This window comes from Hyperolius riggenbachi, chromosome 3 (assembly GCF_040937935.1).
Source record: "Hyperolius riggenbachi isolate aHypRig1 chromosome 3, aHypRig1.pri, whole genome shotgun sequence".
Lineage (NCBI taxonomy): Eukaryota > Metazoa > Chordata > Amphibia > Anura > Hyperoliidae > Hyperolius > Hyperolius riggenbachi.
Window position 1 is genome coordinate 450,528,949 of NC_090648.1, and position 21,322 is coordinate 450,550,270.

At 43.3% G+C, this 21,322-nt stretch overlaps 1 protein-coding gene across 5 annotated transcripts in view; it reads right to left on the minus strand.

Moving 5' to 3' along the window:
* Positions 1 to 21,322, minus strand: part of BRAF (B-Raf proto-oncogene, serine/threonine kinase) — a 149,892-nt gene that overhangs the window by 14,100 nt on the left and 114,470 nt on the right. For 2 of the 5 annotated variants that reach the window (XM_068277842.1, XM_068277845.1), the window contains exons 10-17: positions 17,046 to 17,165; positions 14,565 to 14,707; positions 13,666 to 13,783; positions 11,877 to 11,961; positions 9,300 to 9,476; positions 8,879 to 8,925; positions 6,431 to 6,549; positions 1,236 to 1,367 (exon numbers count right to left, since the gene is read on the minus strand). In XM_068277842.1, coding sequence (XP_068133943.1) covers positions 1,236 to 1,367; positions 6,431 to 6,549; positions 8,879 to 8,925; positions 9,300 to 9,476; positions 11,877 to 11,961; positions 13,666 to 13,783; positions 14,565 to 14,707; positions 17,046 to 17,165 — 941 coding nt within the window. The remainder of the gene's footprint in view (positions 1 to 1,235; positions 1,368 to 6,430; positions 6,550 to 8,878; positions 8,926 to 9,299; positions 9,477 to 11,876; positions 11,962 to 13,665; positions 13,784 to 14,564; positions 14,708 to 17,045; positions 17,166 to 21,322) is intronic. The other 3 variants (XM_068277846.1, XM_068277847.1, XM_068277844.1) reach the window with 2 other exon arrangements.

The window sequence follows — 21,322 nt, forward strand, 5'->3', positions numbered from 1 at the left end:
GGCCACTCCATGACCTTAATGTGCTTCTTCTTGAGCCACTCCTTTGTTGCCTTTGCTGTATGTTTTGGGTCATTGTCGTGCTGGAACACCCATCCACGACCCATTTTCAGTTTCCTGGCAGAGGGAAGGAGGTTATCGTTCAGGATTTCACGATACATGGCTCCGTCCATTTTCCCGTTAATGCGATTAAGTTGTCCTGTGCCCTTAGCAGAAAAACACCCCCAAAGCAAAATGTTCCCACGCCCATGCTTGACGGTGGGGACGGTGTTTTGGGGGTCATAGGCAGCATTTTACTTCCTCCAAACACAGTGAGTTGAGTTAATGCCAAAGAGCTCTATTTTGGTCTCATCAGACCACAGCACCTTCTCCCAGTCACTCACAGAATCATTCCGGTGTTCTTTGGCAAACTTCAGATGGGCCTGCACATGTGCCTTCTTGAGCAGGGGGACCTTGCGAGCCCTGCAGGATTTTAATCCATTGCGGTGTAATATGTTTCCAATGGTTTTCTTGGTGACTGTGGTCTCTGCTAATTTGAGGTCATTCACTAACTCCTCCCGTGTAGTTCTAGGATGCTTTTTCACCTTTCTCAGAACCATTGACACCCCAGGAGGTGAGATCTTGCATGGGGCCCCAGAGCGAGGTCGATTGATGGTCATTTTGTGCTCCTTCCATTTTCGAACAATCGCACCAACAGTTGTCACCTTCTCTCCCAGCTTCTTGCTAATGGTTTTGTAGCCCATTCCAGCCTTGTGCAGGTCTACAATTTTGTCTCTGACATCCTTGGACAGCTCTTTGGTCTTTCCCATGTTGGAGAGTTTGGAGTCTGCTTGATTGATTGATTCTGTGGACAGGTGTCTTTTATACAGGTGACTAGTTAAGACAGGTGTCCTTAATGAGGGTGACTAATTGAGTAGAAGTGTCTAACCACTCTGTGGGTGCCAGAACTCTTAATGGTTGGTAGGGGTTCAAAAACTTATTTCACTCAATGAAATGCAAATCAGTTGCTATCTTTTATTTAAGGTTATTTTTTCGATTTTCCTTTTGATGTGCTATCTGCCACTGTTAAAATAAACCTACCATTGAAATGATACTGTTCTGAGACTTTTCATTTTTTTGTCATTGGACAAACTTACAAAATCAGTGAGGGGGTCAAATTATTATTTCCTCCACTGTAAGCACAATGAAGACCTCAGAGCTCACCTCCGAGGATGCCTCTCGAGCAGAGTCCTGCTTACCTGGTCTCGGTTGTTAATGTTCTGATATGGTAGCTGCCCAGTCATTAATTCGTACAGTACGATGCCAAACGCGTAGACGTCAGACTGAAAGCTGTACGGATTCTTGTCCTGCATCCTGATCACCTCTGGGGCCTGAAGACATATTACCAAAAACAGTGTTTAGCAGAAGCACAAGCAAGATAGATCAGTGCAAAACCAAAAATGTATCTTTTGGTATTAAAGCATGTAAGATAAAATATCTACTGAAGATAAGTATACTTGTAATAAATTCATAGCGCCAATCCCAAATCCACCCTGATCAGATCAATACCGCAACTATAATGTATTGCCGATGTGGTTTCTCAAAAGAGATAGAAGGTCCCCTTGGCTTGCTATCATTTACAAACACTTTTCCCTCCCTATACCAGCAGTCTGTTTACTGAGTAAAGCAAATAATATGTCTGCATCCTGGTGTGAGAGCTCTACCCACATGACTTGTAGATTACGTCCGATCACTGCTCTGTGCTGACCCGGTTTATTGAATGCTTCCTAGGCACACCATTGCAACAACTGGACAGCACTTACTCCTTGCATGTGCAGGATTTCTCCATAATAATCCATAGTTATTCATCACTTTATAGATCATCTATAGGTTTGTGGATTGACTGATTCCTTTGTCTGGTGACATATACTGCAAACGGTGTGATTTGTCTACAAACCACATCTCCTAAAATATGGCCTGTTATACCTAGTACACACATCATACAATTTTCTATTAGATTTTCCTGCCAGATAGATTATTTCCAACACATCGGAAATTATCTATCTAACCAACTGCCTAGCAATTAGGCATTGTTCTACTCAGCAGAAGATAACCAGACGACAATGCACCAGAGATAATGACCAGTCTCTACCAGTACTTTACAGAAAGTAATTAACAGAAAATCTAATAGAAAAAACTAACAGAAGATTGTGTGGTGTGTACTAGGCATTATAATAATTGCTTGATCATTGATCTTATGAAGCTATGTTTTTATACATTAGATTTGCATACTCAGGAGTGATGCATAATAGGAAACCACACGCAATCACTTAAGGCTGAATTATCGCAAGTACCTTCTGCTCCAAGGCGGCAAAATTATATTCAGCACATACATTTCTTATGCATTTAGGTGGCCACATATGATATTTGAGAACTAATAGTATACTGGCAGCACGGTGGCGTAGTGGTTAGCTCTCTCGCCTTGCAGCGCTGGGTCCCTGGTTCGAATACCGGGCAGGGCACTATCTGCAAAGAGTTTGTATGTTCTCTCCGTGTCTGCGTGGGTTTCCTCCGGTCACTCCGGTTTCCTCCCGCATTCCAAAAACATACAGATAAGTTAATTGGCTCCCCCTTTAAAATTGGCCCTAGACTACAGTACTTACACTACATAATATAGACATATGGCAATGGTAGGGATTAGATTGTGAGCTCCTTTGAGGGACAGTTAGTGACAAGATATTATATATATATATATATATATATATATATATATATATATATATATATATATATATATATATATATATATATATATATATATACACACACATACACTGTACAGCGCTGCGTAATATGTCAGCGCTATATAAATACTAAATAATCATAATAATCATAATAATAATAATACCGTATACACGTATTTCTCCTAGTTCTACTGTTGTGAACTATTAACCATGTGATATTAATTTTGAACAGTAGATGGTGCTGTTGAACTATAAATACTACTGGTCTTTCTTTATGTAAACCCTCAATAACAAAAAGACAAAAGCCCATATAAAAAAAATATTAATTCAAGAATGGCATTTTATTAAGCATGTAAAGCACAAGACTTTGTTTATATGAATACTTTTGCATTTTTATGCACATGGTTAAAGCGATTGATTATGGTTTGCCATAGCAACCACACCACTCACTTGGCCACGTAAGCTACGTTTTTTTTTTCACCGCCCGATTGCCGCTTTACTTTCAGTATTATGTTACCTAAAAGAAACTCACAGAAAGGGCCCCGGGTGAGGAGCTGGGATTGTACTGCGATACGCGGGGGAGACCAGCTGGGAGGGCCTGCCAGCTTTATTCTTCTAGGGCAACACTTTGGTAATCTACCTTCCTACCTTGCTTTGCTACCGCTTTATCCTGCTGCTATATATACTGTAAACAGGATTAAGCAGTTTGTACATCTATGTTTGTATTTTTGCACATTCATACGTATCGCACTTTTCACTCAATAGCTCACTTTATAATTGCAAATTAATCATATTAAAGAGGAACTGTAACGGCAAAACGTCCCCAGGGGGGTACTCACCTCGGGTGGGGGAAGCCTCAGGATCCTAATGAGGCTTTCCACGCCGTCCTCCGTCCCTCGGGGGTCTCGCTGCAGCCCTCCGTACAGCCGTGACGTAATATTTACCTTCCTGGCTCCTGCGCAGGCGCTCTGACGGCTGTCGGCTCCGAAGTAGGCGGAAATACCCGATCGCCGTCGGGTCCGCTGTACTGCGCAGGCGCAAGTCTCCGGCGCCTGCGCAGTAGAGCGGACCCGACAGAGATTGGGTATTTCCGTCTATTTCCGAGCCGAAAGCAGCCACAGCGCCCCCGCTGGAGCCAGCAAAGGTAAATATTGAAATTACAGTCGGGCCCGTCGCCGGCTGTTCAGAGGGCTGCAGCGAGACCCCCGTGGGACGGAGGACGGCATGGGAAGATTCATTAGGATCCGGAGGCTTCCCCCACCCGAGGTGAGTACCCCTCAGGGGATCTTTTTGAAGTTACAGAGTCTCTTTAAATTGCTATTTTGGTTTAATTATGCTAAACAATATATATTTGAGTATCCCATTTATAGATCTGTTTTGTATTGTATGCTCCCACATTTATATATTTACAATGTGTAATTACGGTATTAATATTGCACCATTAATTATGCAAATGCACTGTTTATAGTTTTGTTTTTTCTTAAAACAAAGACAATTGATAGTAACCTACATGTACCAAATTCTCTTACATACTAAGATTTTTTTTTTTTACTATTCCAGATAGTAGAATATCAGCAGAATTACCAATATTCTACTATGACCATCTGTACGCTTATTCTCTCACCCCCCTCCACTTAATCCTAACACTAACCTCCCCTCACCTACGCCCAACACTAACCTCCCCTCACCTACGCCCAACACTAACCTCCCCTCACCTACGCCCAACACTAACCTCCCCTCACCTACGCCCAACACTAACCTCCCCTCACCTACGCCCAACACTAACCTCCCCTCACCTACGCCCAACACTAACCTCCCCTCACCTACGCCCAACACTAACCTCCCCTCACCTACGCCCAACACTAACCTCCCCTCACCTACGCCCAACACTAACCTCCCCTCACCTACGCCCAACACTAACCTCCCCTCACCTACGCCCAACACTAACCTCCCCTCACCTACGCCCAACACTAACCTCCCCTCACCTACGCCCAACACTAACCTCCCCTCACCTACGCCCAACACTAACCTCCCCTCACTTACGCCCAACACTAACCTCCCCTCACCTACGCCCAACACTAACCTCCCCTCACCTACGCCCAACACTAACCTCCCCTCACCTACGCCCAACACTAACCTCCCCTCACCTACGCCCAACACTAACCTCCCCTCACCTACGCCCAACACTAACCTCCCCTCACCTACGCCTAACACTAACCTCCCCCACCTACTCCTAACTATAAACTACCACCACCTACTCCTAACACTAACCTCACCCACCTACCCCTAACCTCCCTCCAATTGATAACACGAACCTCCCCTCACCTACTGTGAAGTTGGCTGATTGTGTAATGGTTAAGGGCTCTGCCTCTGACACAGGAGACCTGGGTTCGAATCTCGGCTCTGCCTGTTCAGTAAGCCAGCACGAATTCAGTAGGAGACCTTTGGCTCCCGTACACTGCTACTGCCAATAGAGCGCGCCCTAGTGGCTGCTGCTCTGGCGCTTTGAGTCCGCAAGGAGAAAAGCGCAATATAAATGTTATTTGTCTTGTCTACTCCTAACACTAGCCACCTCCCACCTACCCCTAACACTAACCTACCTCCAATTACTAACAATAACCACCCCCACCTACTCCTACCACTAACCTCCCCGCACCTACTCCTAACACTAACCACCTCCCCTCACCTACTTCTTACAATGACCACCCCTCACTTACGCCTAACACTAAGCCAGTCTGTAATTAAAAAGCCCAGAGTTCGGCTACAGTGTAGCCAAAAGTTCGGTGCACTACTGCTGCCAGCGTGTGGCTTTATAGCTGCTCGCAATCACATGCCTGCTCCTGCAGACTTCCGCTAGATAGTAGTGAAACTCTAATGCTGCCATTTTGCGCAGGGACCTCTGGCACCCAAATCTCCAGATTTAGCTGGTATTTTCTACTTTTAATATAAGCACGTATGGCAGCACCCAAAATTTCCCTAGGGCCAGCTGTCGCCCAAATGATTAGTATTTATATAGCGCAGACTTCTTCTGCAGCGCTGTACAGAGCATATAGTCTTGTCACTTAACTGTCCTTCTGAGGGGCTCACAATCTAATCCCTACCGTAGTCATATGTCTATGTACAGTGTAGTGCATGTATTGTAGTCTAGGGCCAATTTATGGGGAAGCCATTAATCCCTACCGTAGTCATATGCCTATGTACAGTGTAGTGCATGTATTGTAGTCTAGGGCCAATTTATGGGGAAGCCATTAATCCCTACCGTAGTCATATGTCTATGTACAGTGTTGTGCATGTATTGTAGTCTAGGGCCAATTTATGGGGAAGCCAATTACCACAACTTATCTGTATGCTTTTGAGATGTGGGAAGAAACCGGTGTGCCTGGAGGAAACCCACACAAAGGGAGAACATACAAACACCTTGCAGATTGTGTCCTGGCTGGGATACGAACTGGAAACCCAGCGCTGCAAGGCAAAAAAAAGAGCTAACCACTACGCCACCATGCACCCAAATTGTCCAGTTCGCTTGAAGTGCCAAGTCCATTAACCAATTATAGTTTAACATTGTGCATCTGATGCAAGTAAAAATGGCAGGAAATAATTAGCAGCACTACAGCAGCATAACAAGTGCGGTGAAAGTCATGGGAGGAGCACACAAAAGCAGTCTATGATTTCGAAAATGTTTAGCAAGGCCAGAAGTGGAACTGTCTCACCATCCATAGAATAGAACCTGATAATTGCTCAAACTGGTGCGAGCCGCTCCACCGCGATTTCACTGTTGCCAGACCGAAGTCACCAATCTTTACCGTGAGGTCTTCATGAAGAAAAATATCTGTGAGGAGAAAAAGTGTCAAGGAGAGAAACATATCTATTCTGAACAGGTGGCTGAATCCTAAACTGCCGGCACTAAAAATGTCCAGATCCTTGCAAACTATACAAGTGATTCTTAAGGTAGCCATACACTGGTCGATTTGCCATCAGATTCAACCAACAGATAGATCCCTCTCTGATCGAATCTGATCAGAGAGGGATCATATGGCTGCCTTTACTGCAAACAGATTGTGAATCGATTTCAGCATGAAACCGATCACAATCTGTGGAGCTGCCGCTGCCAGCTATACATTACCTGATCTGGCCGGCACAACTCCCCCGGTCTCCGCTGTCTTCTTCTCCACGCTGGTCTCCGGTCCGGCTGGCTTGCTTCACTGAACTTCCTGTCCAGGGGAAGTTTAAATAGTAGAGGGCGCTCTACTGTTTAAACTTCCTGCCGGGACAGGAAGTTCAGTGAAGCTGCAGCCCTGGAGTCCAGAGAGGAGAAGAAGCCAGCGGAGACCGGGGGAGTCGCGCCAGCCGGAACAGGTAATGCATCTCCGCTGTATTGAGTCGGTCGTTGGGCAATCGAATGCCACTATCGACGCACTCCCGACCCGCCGGCGAACGAGAAAACTGTTTCGCACGGACCAATCGACGAGAATGATTGATTTCATACGGAAAACGATCGTTCTGTCACCGTTTGCGCGAAAATTTCACAGCAGATTCGATCACAGTGTATATCGATCACAGTGTATATCGGCGGAAAAATCGTTAGGTGTATGGGCTCCGTTATAAGACGTCAGGAGCCAGGTATTCATAGATGACTAACTAGTCACTATTTTATGTGTTAGAAAATCTGTAACCACTTATCTTCTGCTTTGTGAAGAAAAGGTTTTGCATGAAGGTGCAAGTGAAAAATCTGCAGAAATTGTGTGACGGAATCATGTCATTATGGGCCAGAATCTCAAAGGAAGGTTTCCAGCACCTTGTGGAGCGTACCTATTATTCAGCCGCTGTGAGATTTGGGATAAAGCAGATATACGGCTCACCCTGCTCCTGCACAAGTCCCGGTTACCATTCCCCCCCCCCCCCCCCCAGGTCGCCATGGATGGGAGAAAGATGTAATTCGTCTTCCAGCTATTGCTGCCGGACGAATTACAGTGTTTATGTATGTAAGTGTGGTTGGCAAAGCACTCCAGAATAAAATTGCACGATGTGCCTGGTCACTGGAAGGGTCAGCACTTCACTCCCAAATAATAGTTGTAGAAGGTTGAGACCGACACCATCAAAAAAGTTTAAAAGCTCTTTTATTGATTAAAAAACAGACACGACAGAAAAAAATGGCGATGTTTCGGAGGAGTACCTCCTTACTCAAGCCCTGTCCGTGTCTAAGTATCTCCTGCTTAACATCATCTTTATATACTCTAACACTGGAGAAATTGACCAATGACGTGCAATGCCACTATGTGGCGACCAATTCCCTTCTACCTGGTCCCACGGACCTGATGAGGAACTTCTCATCACTATGCACACCTTCCAGTGACGTCCTATCACCACGTGGCAGGGCGGAGTGGCAGGACCCGCGCTGCCCCACACCGCCAGACGCCGACCAATGGCGTGCGCTCAGTAGATGACCTCACCCCTCCAGGACCGCCTTCCACCCGGCGGACCTGATGGGGGAACGGTGTACCACGCTGCGGCTCGAAGAGCCACCCTCTGGTCACACGTCACAGGGATGCGTACGCGGCTAAATATCATACATAGTCCCCAAAGTGGCATGACGTGAAAGCGGGAACGCCTTCCGCCCCACCACGTAATACAAGCGTATCCCCGGCAACAACTAACAACTATGCGTAACACATTTTAAACAGTACACTACATACCTGAAGTTACAGTCAAAATGATAACCATAATGATTCAGAACGCTCATCCCTAGTATGCAGCAAATGTCTTTCCTTGCATGGAAATTGTGAACATGAGCATACATTAACCCATTAGCAACGTCAATAGAGTTATCTCGTTAGAGATAAGTAAACTGCTTTTGACTTCAGTCAGCAGAACTCGTTGTGCTGTAAATTCTTAGAATGCTTTGATCTCTTTTTACTAGCAGAAAATATAGAAAGTGAAAGCAGAAAGCCTCTGTTACGGTCTACCACTGCCCCCTATTGACAAGGTCATAAATACACATAATGGCAGAACTAATTAGAAGCAGGGAAATGTAGCAAATAAAACATAAAAAAATGTGCTGAAATAAATTGGCCTGAAGCACTTGCAAGCCTCTAAATAAATTGGCTGCTAAATGGTTAAACACAGGTTAAAATATAATTGCGAAGCTGCAAAAAGGATACTATTGCTTTTCAGATCCCGGTGGATGATTGACTTGGCGTGCAAATAGCTGAAGACAAAAAAAAAAAAAAAAACATTAGATAATGCAAAAAAGTAATACAAATTATTTCTATAAGTGTTCTTAAAACGTTATGGTAATTATCACTTAGCAGAGTAGTAAAATTCTATCATCAATCATTGGTTTTATGGCACAAGACAACTTTTTGTAAGGTGCTACTACGGTATGTATCCAGTTGAGAAAATTATCTTTGCTTTACCATTAATAGGATTTCTAGTTTGATAGAGGTCAGAAGGGAATAGCCAGACTTCTTTGAGCTGACAAAAAGGCAATTTTAAGCAATGGAATATAATCCAGAATTTAGTTTTTCGTTAACAAATCACACACAATGAGAGTCCAGCATCACCTACACCAGTGCTACTTACTCCATGCCTTGTGCAGTCTGCCGTGCAATGTCAATAAGCTTAATCATCTCAAATTTGGTCTCTATGATGTGTAGATGGTGGTAGAGGCTAGAGCCTTCACACCATTGGGTCACTATTGCCAGCTGCGGTTTGGTAGAATAGCCCATGAAGAGCAGGATGTTCACATGCCGAGTTTTCCTGAAACAAAAAATCCGGGTTAAAAACAAAACAAAAAAAAAACAAGTTCACTGTATGAAAACCCCACTTATAGAATTGAAATACTCCACAAAAAAATCAGGAAGATTTGTTTATTCCTACTCAGATGGTAAAACTTCCTGAAATCCCCTTCCCGGATTGGCCACTTTCCAACAGGAAGCTAAAATCCATCTTGAGGTGGAAGCAGATGCTAACAGTATTGACAGATGCAACGGTGCAGCCGTATATGGAAGAGCTCAATTACGTGTAGGGACAGCTTTACATGTTTAGATGCGCCTGGCTCTTGTTTTGGATCCTCTGAAATAGATAGATAGATATTTATATACTGAACTAAGACTATGAGGTATTCTGACTCCACCACTTGACTGCATGCTTGTTCCAGGTGTGGGTCTTATACCACTGAAGCAATAAGATCAGCAGGATGGCCCGACAACCGTCATTTTCAAAAGGAAATAAAACATGGGAGCCAGTTGGGATGTTCAATAAAAGGCTAATAATTTCAATTTGTATGCAACTTTAATTGCACCTCTTATACGCATCTTTGAATTGGGACAATCATGCACTTCCTGACAATTTCAGGCTGCATAAAGTTCACAGTAGATTTTTAGATATGCAGGAAAGCTAGAACTATTATAATCTCATTGGACCATCTGTCTTGAAGGGTGAATTGAATAACATTGATTATTAATTACGACACCTGTCAAGGGTGGGGATAGATTGGGCAGCAAGCGGGATGTCTTGAAGAGTTGGAAGCAGGAAAAAAAGTGATAGGTACATGCCTTGGACAAAGCATCTCCAAAATAAAAGTTGTTGTGGGGCATTTCCAGTATGTAGTGGTAAGAAGGTCCAAGGAAGGTCAACCAGTTATTGACAGGGTCACAGCAGTGGTGGTGTTCGAAATCGGGATCGAATTCAGAAACCTGAATTATCCCAAACACTAAACTTCAGGACCTGAACAAGTGGACAAGGTGGGAAGTTCACTTGTACATCACACGAGGCTGATGCTTCGGCATGGAGCATGCCGTGTAGCACAAGTGAGTGAACTCCCCGTGACCCTGTCCACTTGTTCAGGTCCTGAAGTTTGGTGTGTGGGATTATTCAGGTTTCTGAATTCGATTCAGATTTCGAACACCACCACTGCTGTGACCTTGTCAGTCACTGGTTGTCCTTCCTTGGACCTTCCTACCACTACATACTGGAAATGCCCCACAACAGGGCTTCCCTGTCTCACTCCCACAAGCTGGGAGTGTTATGCACCAGCGCAGAATGCACCTGGCGACAGAAGAGGGGGGGTGTGAGACGGGAATGGGCGGGCCGCGCATGCACAGTACACCCGGCTGGCCGCGGGGCTGCTACTGGAGGATCCAGAAGGCTCTGGACAACGGCAAGTGAGCGATCTACACAGAGGGGGCTGGAGGAAGCCCCATCCTATATAATAAAACCCCTGTGTCTCTGCGTCCTTTCCTTGTGTGTGTGTGTCCCTGCATCCAGACCTGACAGTTTGCTGTCTGTGAACCTCATTGCATTGTGGGAAATAACAGCTTTTTCCAACTGCCAAGCAAGCAACATCTCCCTGTGTGCACATACTTTGGACAGCAGTGGCGGATGTGCAAGTGGGACATGTCTGTGCACACATTGCGGGTGGTAGCAGCTGTGGCCTAGCGCCCATTTTTTAATGGGCGGGCTTTTTTACCAGTGTATGTATAAAACTTTTATTTCCCGTTGTCTCAGGTACACTTTAAGTAACTTGTACAGGTGTAGTTTTATGGAATATGTCCTTCTAAAGACAGTAATGAAATAATAGAGGGCAAACCGTCACGACAGACAAGAGAAAAATATATGTCCCCAACAATCCTTTCTTGACCATGATATACCGACATCAAACCAACAAACAGTGATTGAGGTAATACCTTTCATGCCTAAAGAAAAAAATACGCTTTGAAAGCTTGCATTGAACCATGTACAGTCAGTCATGAAAGGTATTACCTGAATCAGTGTTTGTTGGTGGCAGAGCCGGGACAAGGTCCTCCAGCACCAAAGGCTGAGACACCAAAGTGCGCCCCTCCATCCCTCCCACCCCAGCCGGCACACACTGATTGCTATTAGACTAAGAGGCGCCACAGGGCCCCCAACCTCCCCAACACCTTAATATGTAGTTATCTGGCTTGCAGTCACTACCATGTATCCCCTTTTCTTATTTCTTTCTGCTTCAAACACAATTAGGAATGACAGCTGAATGAATTGTGCGCCCCCTCCTACACTGCGCCCTGAGGCTGGAGCCTCTCCAGCCTTTGCCTCGGCCCGGCCCTGGTTGGTGGCAAATCTGCTCCACAACTAACACTGGACCATACCTCCCTTTCTTGATCATGAGGTAAGGTTTACCTGAGCACGCCTACTTCATTTTTAAAGGCTTGTAGTTGCTGAGGAGTGGGTGCAGTTACATTCAACATTTTCACAGCTACGTCACCTGAAAGGCACAGAAAAACAGTGTCAGCGGGAAAGGGCTTTGGCTGTAAAACGAAAGAAATATAAAGGTAACTATAAGCAATCCCATCAGTTCAGCTTTACCAGTTTTTCAGACTGATGGCACATACCATTACCTTGAGTTCAGATACTCTACCCTGCTCATACAAACTCTGTCCAGACCAGGGGTGTCAGACCTTCTTGCCAATCACCCAGACTGCGCAGGTGTGGAAAACAAGCAACAACTGTTCCTTATCTGTGCATCTAATTACTCACACAGGAAGGGTGCCCACCATTTAATCTAAACGGATGAAAGTTTGGGCAGAACAAGGTTTTCCCGATTGAGGATTTGACTGATTTTTAGGCCAAAATAGGTTACGTGCATCGGTTGGTAATGCTGGAAAAATCATGTCCTGAACTGGCTGATTGGGTGTGCGGCGGTATTGCAAAGGTATTGCAAAAACAGACGCACGCGACGGAGCCCTGCTGAGGAACATAAATTGTACAATACTCACTGTATGTGCTGCGGAAAGGATTGAACTAATTCATAACTGTGGCACCTGCTTATGCCCCATTATCATGCATTAGGCTGGGTTCACACTGGGACCAAAATTGGACAGTTTTCCTCAATGGAGAAGTAGAAGAATCCTATGTTATCCATAGGATCCGTTCACAGGTCTGTTTTGAACGTGCAAAATGTGATAGTGGGACACAAAGTCCCATAATGCAAAACATAGAAGCTGGACATGCCATAGATTAGCATAGTATCTGTGACATATCTATTACAATGGATACCACCATTACACTGAGAGATACAGCAGATTGTACACCGGATGCACTGTGGCCATCCACATCGGAAATGTGGTGTAGTAAAAACTTAGCATTACTCAGTTTGTTCTCCTGAAGACATAGGAGAACCACCTGGTTGTATGTTGTTCACAAACCATCCTCCTCCACAGCAGCCTGTACACTTTGCTTCTCACTGCAAACCCAGCCGCTGCTCTCCATTTTTCTCTGATCACTGATTTTTACAGGTTACTTCCTGTTCCTTTACTCACAGTGGTGCCTGGTAAGCAGCTAGTCAGGTGTCAAGCTACTTGAAACACTTTGCCTCAGCTGGATTGCTCATACGGCTTGCATCACATCAAAGAAGAATGAAGAGACGGCACACTACTGGCTGCAATTAACTTGCTGTGTATTTGCGAACAAGACACTACATGTTACGGAGGAACAACCCTCCTTCATCAGGTTTTACCCCTGATGAAGGAGGTTGTTCCTCCGTAACATGTGGTGTCTTGTTCGCAAATACACAGCAAGTTAATTGCAGCCAGTAGTGTGCCGTCTCTTCATACTTCCTGTTCCTGCCTGTGCCCAAGAAGTAGGAGGGGCATAAACAGGAAGGACATCACAGAGCAGTGATGAGACCAGATCTATAAGCCATGTGAGTTAAGCCATCCCACAAGGATGCAAAGAGACAGCTGGTGTACAGCATATACAGTATATAGGCTGGTGTGGAATAGATGTTTATAGACAACAGGCAGCCAGAGGATCTTCATCTCTCTTTCAGGAAGCAAAATCATTAATACATTATAATTGCAGTACTGATCAAGGAGCAATTTAATGGGAAATTTAATACTGGATTTAAATGTATTTATCTTTGATTGACATTTTTCTGACAAGTCTTATTTCTTTAAACACAAGCTCGTACCATGCCACTTTCCCTTATACACTGTTCCAAAGGATCCGGATCCTATTCTTTGTCCAACCGTTATTTGGCCATCTGGTATTTCCCAGTCGTCGCTGGAGTCTCGGCGTCCGAGTGTCTTCTAGGAGGAAGGCAGAAATGCAGATTTATCAGACATAACACAAAATTTTTAAAGCTTCTCAAACAAACCTCTTCTTAAGAGAGGTTCGTTGTGAGGGTTTTGGGGGCATTGACTTACCAACAGTGGGGGTGGGGGGATGCTCAATACTGCCTCCGTCTATATGGAGGCCTTCATTTTTATGCCCCTGTACTTCTAAACCGCAGGTTCCCACAATGATGTCCTTTGTCCCTGGCAGCCGCAATGCATGCTGGGAGGCACAGTTCATATTGAAGCGATTTCAGCTCACAGCATGCATAACGCATCCCCAGCATGCATCAAGGTGGCCGGGGACGCAGGATATCACAGGGGAAACTTCAACATGCAACCGCAGAAAATGGAGGATTCCATATAGACGGGATAGTTATGAAGCGGTCCCTTAGGCAAGTAAATACCTGCTGCACCCCAAAAAGGACACACAATGAATGAACCTCTTTTAGTAGGTCCATTAGGTACAACCGCCGGTTTTACTGTGGTAGACCGGCGGTTGTATTGCTTTTTACTAACTGCATCACTTTACATTCTAATGCAGTCAGAAAACAAACCACAGAAAAATACAATGCATTCATACTTAGCATGTTCATGCACAGACCTCCCACCCAAAATGTCTAGATAAATGGCCGAAGGAACCTATTATTTTAAATACCACTACTTCAGACATTATGAAGACCCTAGACTAGAGATCAGTTAGAAATAAAATGGCTTCCTCTGATAAAAGCATGTGACAGGTGCCCTTCGGACTCACCACTCGACTCCTACTGTCTTCTGTGGAGGATGAAGAAGACTTTCGCTCTCTCTGCTGGCCGGGGGATTTCTGGAGGGCCTTGACATTGCTGAGAGATCCGGGGAGGGAAGCAGGAGGTGTGGCCGACAACCCTGGCGTTGTGCCTGCCAAACCAAACAGGAAATAAGTACTGGATAAGTCAAATCAAAACAGTATATTTGCTGATCTGGCTATTAAATTGTAAAATAAAAAAGGATGGCAAAGGTTGCTACATATGTTATGGGCTCTCAGAATAGATTAAAACACTGCTGCTTCAAGGAGAACTCCATTTGCAAAGGTTGGAGGGAGGTAATCACTACAAATCTCAACAACCCCTGCAGTGGCCTTTGGAAGAAGTTTACATTTTTTTGTCCCCAATGGGCTGGAGTTAACTACTTAAACCACTTGGAAACAGGTGGTGCAGCTTCAAAACAAACTAATATAATATTATATTATAATTTTATTTTTTTTTTACTATAAAAGTCTAGAAGTTTAGGTCTGACTCACTAAGTAAAAGTATAGGGGTCGGTTTATACACGAGTCACACGCAACACTGAGTAATGTATGTACTATTCGTGACATTCCCATTAGCCGTAATTTACCCAGTGGTAAGTGACACTCTCCTTATAAAGGAAATGTCAAGAAAACACAGATTGGAAAATCCCACCCACAAAAATAAACAAGGAAAGGGGCAGGGGAACAGCATACTGGACTACAGGAAAGGGAATTAATAACTGGTGCACTTGGGGGCCTGGAGAAGGTATTGGCTGCACTTAGGGGACAGGAGAGGTTAATGGCTGCAATACTGTATGCAGTACAGTCATAACCCCTCCTGGTCCCCAAGTGCAGCTATTAGTTCTTCCTGATTCCCAAATGCAGCAATTAAGTTTGTTGGGTAGACTTATACTTGAGTCAATAAAAAAAATGCTGCTTAAAAGGATCAAATATCGGAGTCTGTTAGAACACAAGGAAGCAGGCATAATGTGGACAGGGCCCAAGGTAACTCTCCCTGTGAGAAAACCTGCTTAAAGGGCACCTGAACTGAGAGGGATATGGGGGCTGCCATATTTATCTCCTTTTAAACAATGCAAATTGCCTTACTGCCCTGCTGATATTCTGCCTCTAATACTTTCAGCCATAGACCCTGACCAAGCATGTAGATTAGTTTTCTGACTGAACTGTATTAGCCGCATCATGCTTGTTTCAGGCGTGTGATTCAGATACTACTGCAACCAAATAGACCAGCAGGAAAGCCAGCCAACCGGTATTGTTTTAAAGGAAATAAATATGGCAGCCTCCATATTCCTTATCAGTTTGGGTGTGTTTTAACTCATCCCTCTGGCATTATGGAAATAAAGAGGACTACAGAAAAAAAAGAAGCCTGAAAAAGGTTCAAACCAGTCTACCCAAAAACAAAATAAATGAATGTTTTGACTTTGACACATTGAGTTACTTGTTATTACAACACAGGGGGAAATGTATGGAAATATTCAGAAAAATCAAATAGTAGAGGTGTGCTTTAACAAACTTAAAACAGAAGACCATAAGCTATAACACTAAGAACACGTTTTAAACTACAGTTCTATTACACACCAAACTAGCTAACATGCAGAGCAAACAACACACAAAGTGAATGTGAATGATTGTAAAAGCTGAGTGATAGGAAAAGTGGAAACAAAATATTCTGTAGAATTTAGACTGGGCAGGTGTAGGTTCTCATGCACATACACTGCTGAATGTGCCTAATGATCAGCACAAACTCATACAACTGCAAATATGTAGAACCAGCAGAAGCTAAAACACTAAAACTATATAGCATACCGTGGTAAAAAGAAAAATAACAATACTTGTGGGGGAAAAAGCAGTGTCTGTGTTGCACATCTGTGCAAGCGGTGCAAGCAGTGGAAATAGACAGTCCTACAAGGAGGAGTTTGGCATTAAAGGACAACTGTCGCGAAAATCTTAAAATATAAATAAACACATACAGAAAAGAATTACATTTCTTCCAGAGTAAAATGAGCCATTAATTACTTTTCTCCTATGTTGCTGTCACTTACAGTCGGCAGTAGAAATCTGTTTTGGACTAGTCCATCTCGTCATGGGGGTTCTCAGGGTTTTTATATTTTCAAAAGCACTTCGTGAATGGCAGTTATTCCATCCAAATGCCAAAAAAGTGTATGGTAAACAGGGAGGCTGGCCAGCACCTATAGGTAAATCTTTTTCAGGGAGTGTCTTTATAAAGAATAATGGCCATGCTGAGAATGCCCTGTGGAGACATGGACTAGCCCAAAACATGTCGGTAATGTTAGCAACATACCATAATTTATGGCTCATTTTACTCTGGAAAAAAATGTACTTCTGATTTATACGGGCTTACATATATATTTTAAATGTTCAAATTTTCGCGACAGTGGTCTTTTAAGGAAGTTTAGGGGGTTTAGGTAAAATAAACAGCCCAACTACCTCTGCAAACGGGGTCAGACTCAAAATCAAAGACTATTTCACTGGGGAGTGAATGGAGGAGTGGGCTGGGGTTCCGATTGTGGTATTTCCGAAGGCAGCGGGTCGGCTGGACCTGAGGGGCTGCGGGAGAAACACAGGCGTAAAGAAAGCAAAAAGAAAGAAAAATAAAACAAACGAAACAAAAAAAAAATAGAGATAAGGGATGAAGGAGATAAAGAGTAGAAATGGGGGATTAAAATGTAGTAGTGGGAGAGGGGGGAAAAAAAGGAACAAAGTTTGAGTGGGAGAGGGGCAGAATTAAGACATCATTAGCAAATTGATCCCAGTAAACAGACATTAAATTCACATTTTATTTTGCACAGGAGGGAGAGAAAATTAAAGCCAGCTTTGATTTAGTAACAACAGCAGTTACATTTAGAGCAGTACAGCAAATTGATAGAAATGGATTTTAAACAGAACTAGATTTTACGTATTGCGATTCCCTAATAGATGTAAATACAAAAAGAATCTGAAATATGAAATTACCCCCTTTTCCCTTGATTTAAAATGTTAAAACGCACAAATTCAATCAGTTTGAAAATAGTCATTAGAATTAGATTATCTTTGGAAGCATGTTTGCAGTCCAGTGTTCTCCATAGACATTTTTTTTCCACCTGGGTGGCATGAAAACGTAGCCGGGAGGGGCGCTACGGGGAAATGCACGGCCGGCGCAACTCTACTTATAGCATAGCAGGAAGAGGAGAACACTGCAGTCATTTCTTATTTTTAAAAGCTGTAGGGAAGGAAGGGATGACCCCTTTTTAAGGTTTTCTTTGCTGTCTCTCTACCTGCCACTGTGACATCTGGTCACAGTTTGTTTTTTCCTTTAGACACAGAAGTGCGACTGCTCCATCGGAAGAGGAAGCTGTCTCATTTCCTGCCGTCTCTCTCAGACAGGAAGTTTAAAAACCTTCACAAGTATAATGTACACACAGCAGTAAAAACCCACCTCTTCCTCGCACTATCCCAAAACAAACATTTTTCATCTTTTACATTGCTACAATATACTTTTGAGGTGAATGTCCACCTCTGTTCCAATGGATTCCTTTGATTTAAAGGGAACCCAAAGTGTAATGAAAGTAATCTGTAACTTCTCTGGGGCTTCTTCCAGACCCCTCAAGTCCTCCTAGTCCCTCACCGTCATTCCATGCTGCTGCATCCATCGGTCCCCCTCTGAACACTGCATGTGCAGTCCTCCATCATGCTCCTGTAGCTGGGAGCAATCTGCGCATGCGCAACAACAGGAGTGTGATTGAGGTGGCGCATGGCCATCAGCCAGCTTATGGAGGGGGACATCGGCTGAATGGAGTAGCAAGAAATGATGGCGAGAGACCAAGAGGACTTTAGGACACTGGAAGAAGTCTCAGATAAGGTAAACTGCCACAAGGTTTCACTTTAGGTACCCTTTAAGGTATCAGATGGTAGTAGCTTAGCTGATCCTATTAAAGTATGAAGATGGCGATTTGACCATCACTGATCCAGGCTAGGACTATTAGAAGAATAAATACGAAGGCGGTTATTGTAGCTCAAAGCTTAAAAAAAAAAAAAAATGGATGATATGTTGATCCTATGGCTATAGTACTTGTACAAGGTTCCAGGCCAGGAGAATTATTTCAGTGTCTGCACACTTGATCTGCAAATGTCTTTCGGTTGAATAAATTGTAAGGGTATATAGCTAGAGAATGAACATAGCAGCAACAGACTGAAAAAAAAGCCTACAGAAATCCTCATACTCCCCTCTCCAATAATTTAACCACTTCGCATGCAGACCTTTTTTCCCCACTTATGGACCACAGCAGTTTTGACAGTTTAGCAATGTCCTTATTTATTCAGAAATAACTTTAGCCCTACTTACGACACAGAAATGAATGAAATGCCATTTTTTCCCTCAAACAATTTTGTTTTCTATGAATTTTAATGGGAAAACAAAGAAAAAAAAAATAGTAAAAACATTTCTCAGTTTTACCAATTCCAGTTTAAAAATAAAATGTGCTACTGTAGATAAAAAAAACACAAATTGTTTGGCTATTCTTACTGCTCATCACAAAACTTAGATTATGTTCCGGTCACAATTTATGGTGAAGATATTTGATTCTGAAATAATGCTACAGAGTGTATTTTTCACTATGAAATGAGAAAATAAAAGTATTTTTAATAGTAAAAATCAATCTCATTAGCTCAGGAAACATATATTCCCGTTCATTAATTAGTGCTGCATCAGATAGAGCCAGAAATGTGCACAGGAGCAAGCCCAATCCTGCACAGCACTGCTTCTGCTACAAGACGTATATCTACTGACTCGTGGATAAAGTGGTTAAAGAGACACTGAAGCGAAAAAAAATATATGATATAATAAATTGGTTGTGTACTATGAATAATCACTAGAAGATTAGCAGCAAAGAAAATATTCTCATATATTCATATATTCTCATATTTTTATTTTCAGGTATATAGTGTTTTTTCTAACATTGCATCACTCTATAATATGTGCAGATTACACAACACTCAGCATTACAATGAGTCTTTCAGAGCAGTCTGTGAAGTAATGACCTCTCCTCTAGCAGAGGAAAAGTAAACAGTTCAATTACAGTTGAGATAATAAAAGTCAGATAACAGCCCTCTCCACGACTAAGTTAGTCGGAGAGCTTAATAGCTTTTTTGCATAGAGATAACAACTGGAGTTTCTCAACTCTTCCTGTACTGGAAACCATTAGACTGATGTATCTGATCTTAATGTTGTTTTTCTTAGCTGTACTACACATTAAAATCATATCATTTTTTTTTTCGCTTCAGTGTCTCTTTAAATAGTGGCGCCTACACTCTATTCCTGCAAAGGCATTTTTTGGTATTGACCTGAGGAAGCAGGCCACGACCCGTGAAACGAATTGTCAATTTTTTTCCCCCAGTTGAACCGGTGTCTATCTTCTGGAGAGGTAAGTGCAGTTACACATTAGGTTTTAAAGTTTTAACACTCATATATTTTAGCACTTCCACCACACCCTTCTATCGCTCTCCAATTAGGCTATTAAAAGGTCTACAGTCCTGCCATTCATGACTATGATACTTTCTTCTTCTTCCTGAAGAGCTTCCGACTCCTCTATGGTGACAGCTACTTTCCACTCCTTCCAGTTACAGTTTTGCATACCAGTTGGAACTTTGACGTTGCTTTTATACACAGCTTGAAATTTCAATAATCAAAAGCTACTGCATTTGATTCATCCAGTTTTTAGCTGAATACATGTGCATGAAGTCAGAATTCGTAGCAGTTATTTGACTAGATCTAAAAGGAAGGTGATGGGACTGGGCTTTTGACAGAGCCAGGACCTTCTCACCTTTCCCATAATCACTATGACTGTAAGAAAGAAGACAGATGGCCATGAGGTCTTGGGCATGCTACTCAGTGGCATTTCATTCACCCCAGTATCTGGGGGTTCGGATTACAGCAGAGGGCGACAAACAAACAAAAAATGGGAATTTTACTGGTCAGGAGAGAACACTTCCTTCTGCTAACCAGAAGAAAATGTATGCGTGCTCAACACCAAGCTTAACCCTTACAAGTCTGGCTGTGCACTGTCTGCCCCAAGGTCTGTTTTAATGAGCAAATAAATAATCTAAACCTCCCACAATACATTTAGAAATATTGCACAGAAAGGTACAAAGGAAAGAAAGCGTTCATATAACGCATTAACCTGTTACTCAAAAATTAGTATAACACATTTTCACTTACTGGTACACAAAGTCCAAATTAATATGCAGGTATGAGCAGTGGCGTAGCTAAGGAGCTGTGGGCCCTGGTGCAGGTTTTACATGGGGCCCCCCCAAGAACTTTATACATAGCAATTGATACAGCGCACCAAAACTTGCCAAGGACAACCACAGTGTCAGAGGTGCAAGAAGGGGATTGGGAACAGTGTGTTAAGGATTACTACTATTCAAAGCATCTATAGAAGTGATTATTACCAGCACAGGACCAATAGAGAGCTAATACTGTGATAGAGGGTGGACCCTTCGGTGCGGTCGCTACCTCTGCATCCCCTATTGCTACGCCCCTGTGTATGAGGCCTTCTTAAACATGTGCAGACAGTGCCGTGATGTCACTACTGGTTTCAGCATTTCCACAAAAAAAAAAAAAAGTGTGGAAACTCCAAAACGGGTAGTGACTCCACAGCTCTGTCACTGGAGAGGAAACACCGCCGCCCCTCTAGGAGGCGCATCCACTATGATCTCAGGTCTTGGCC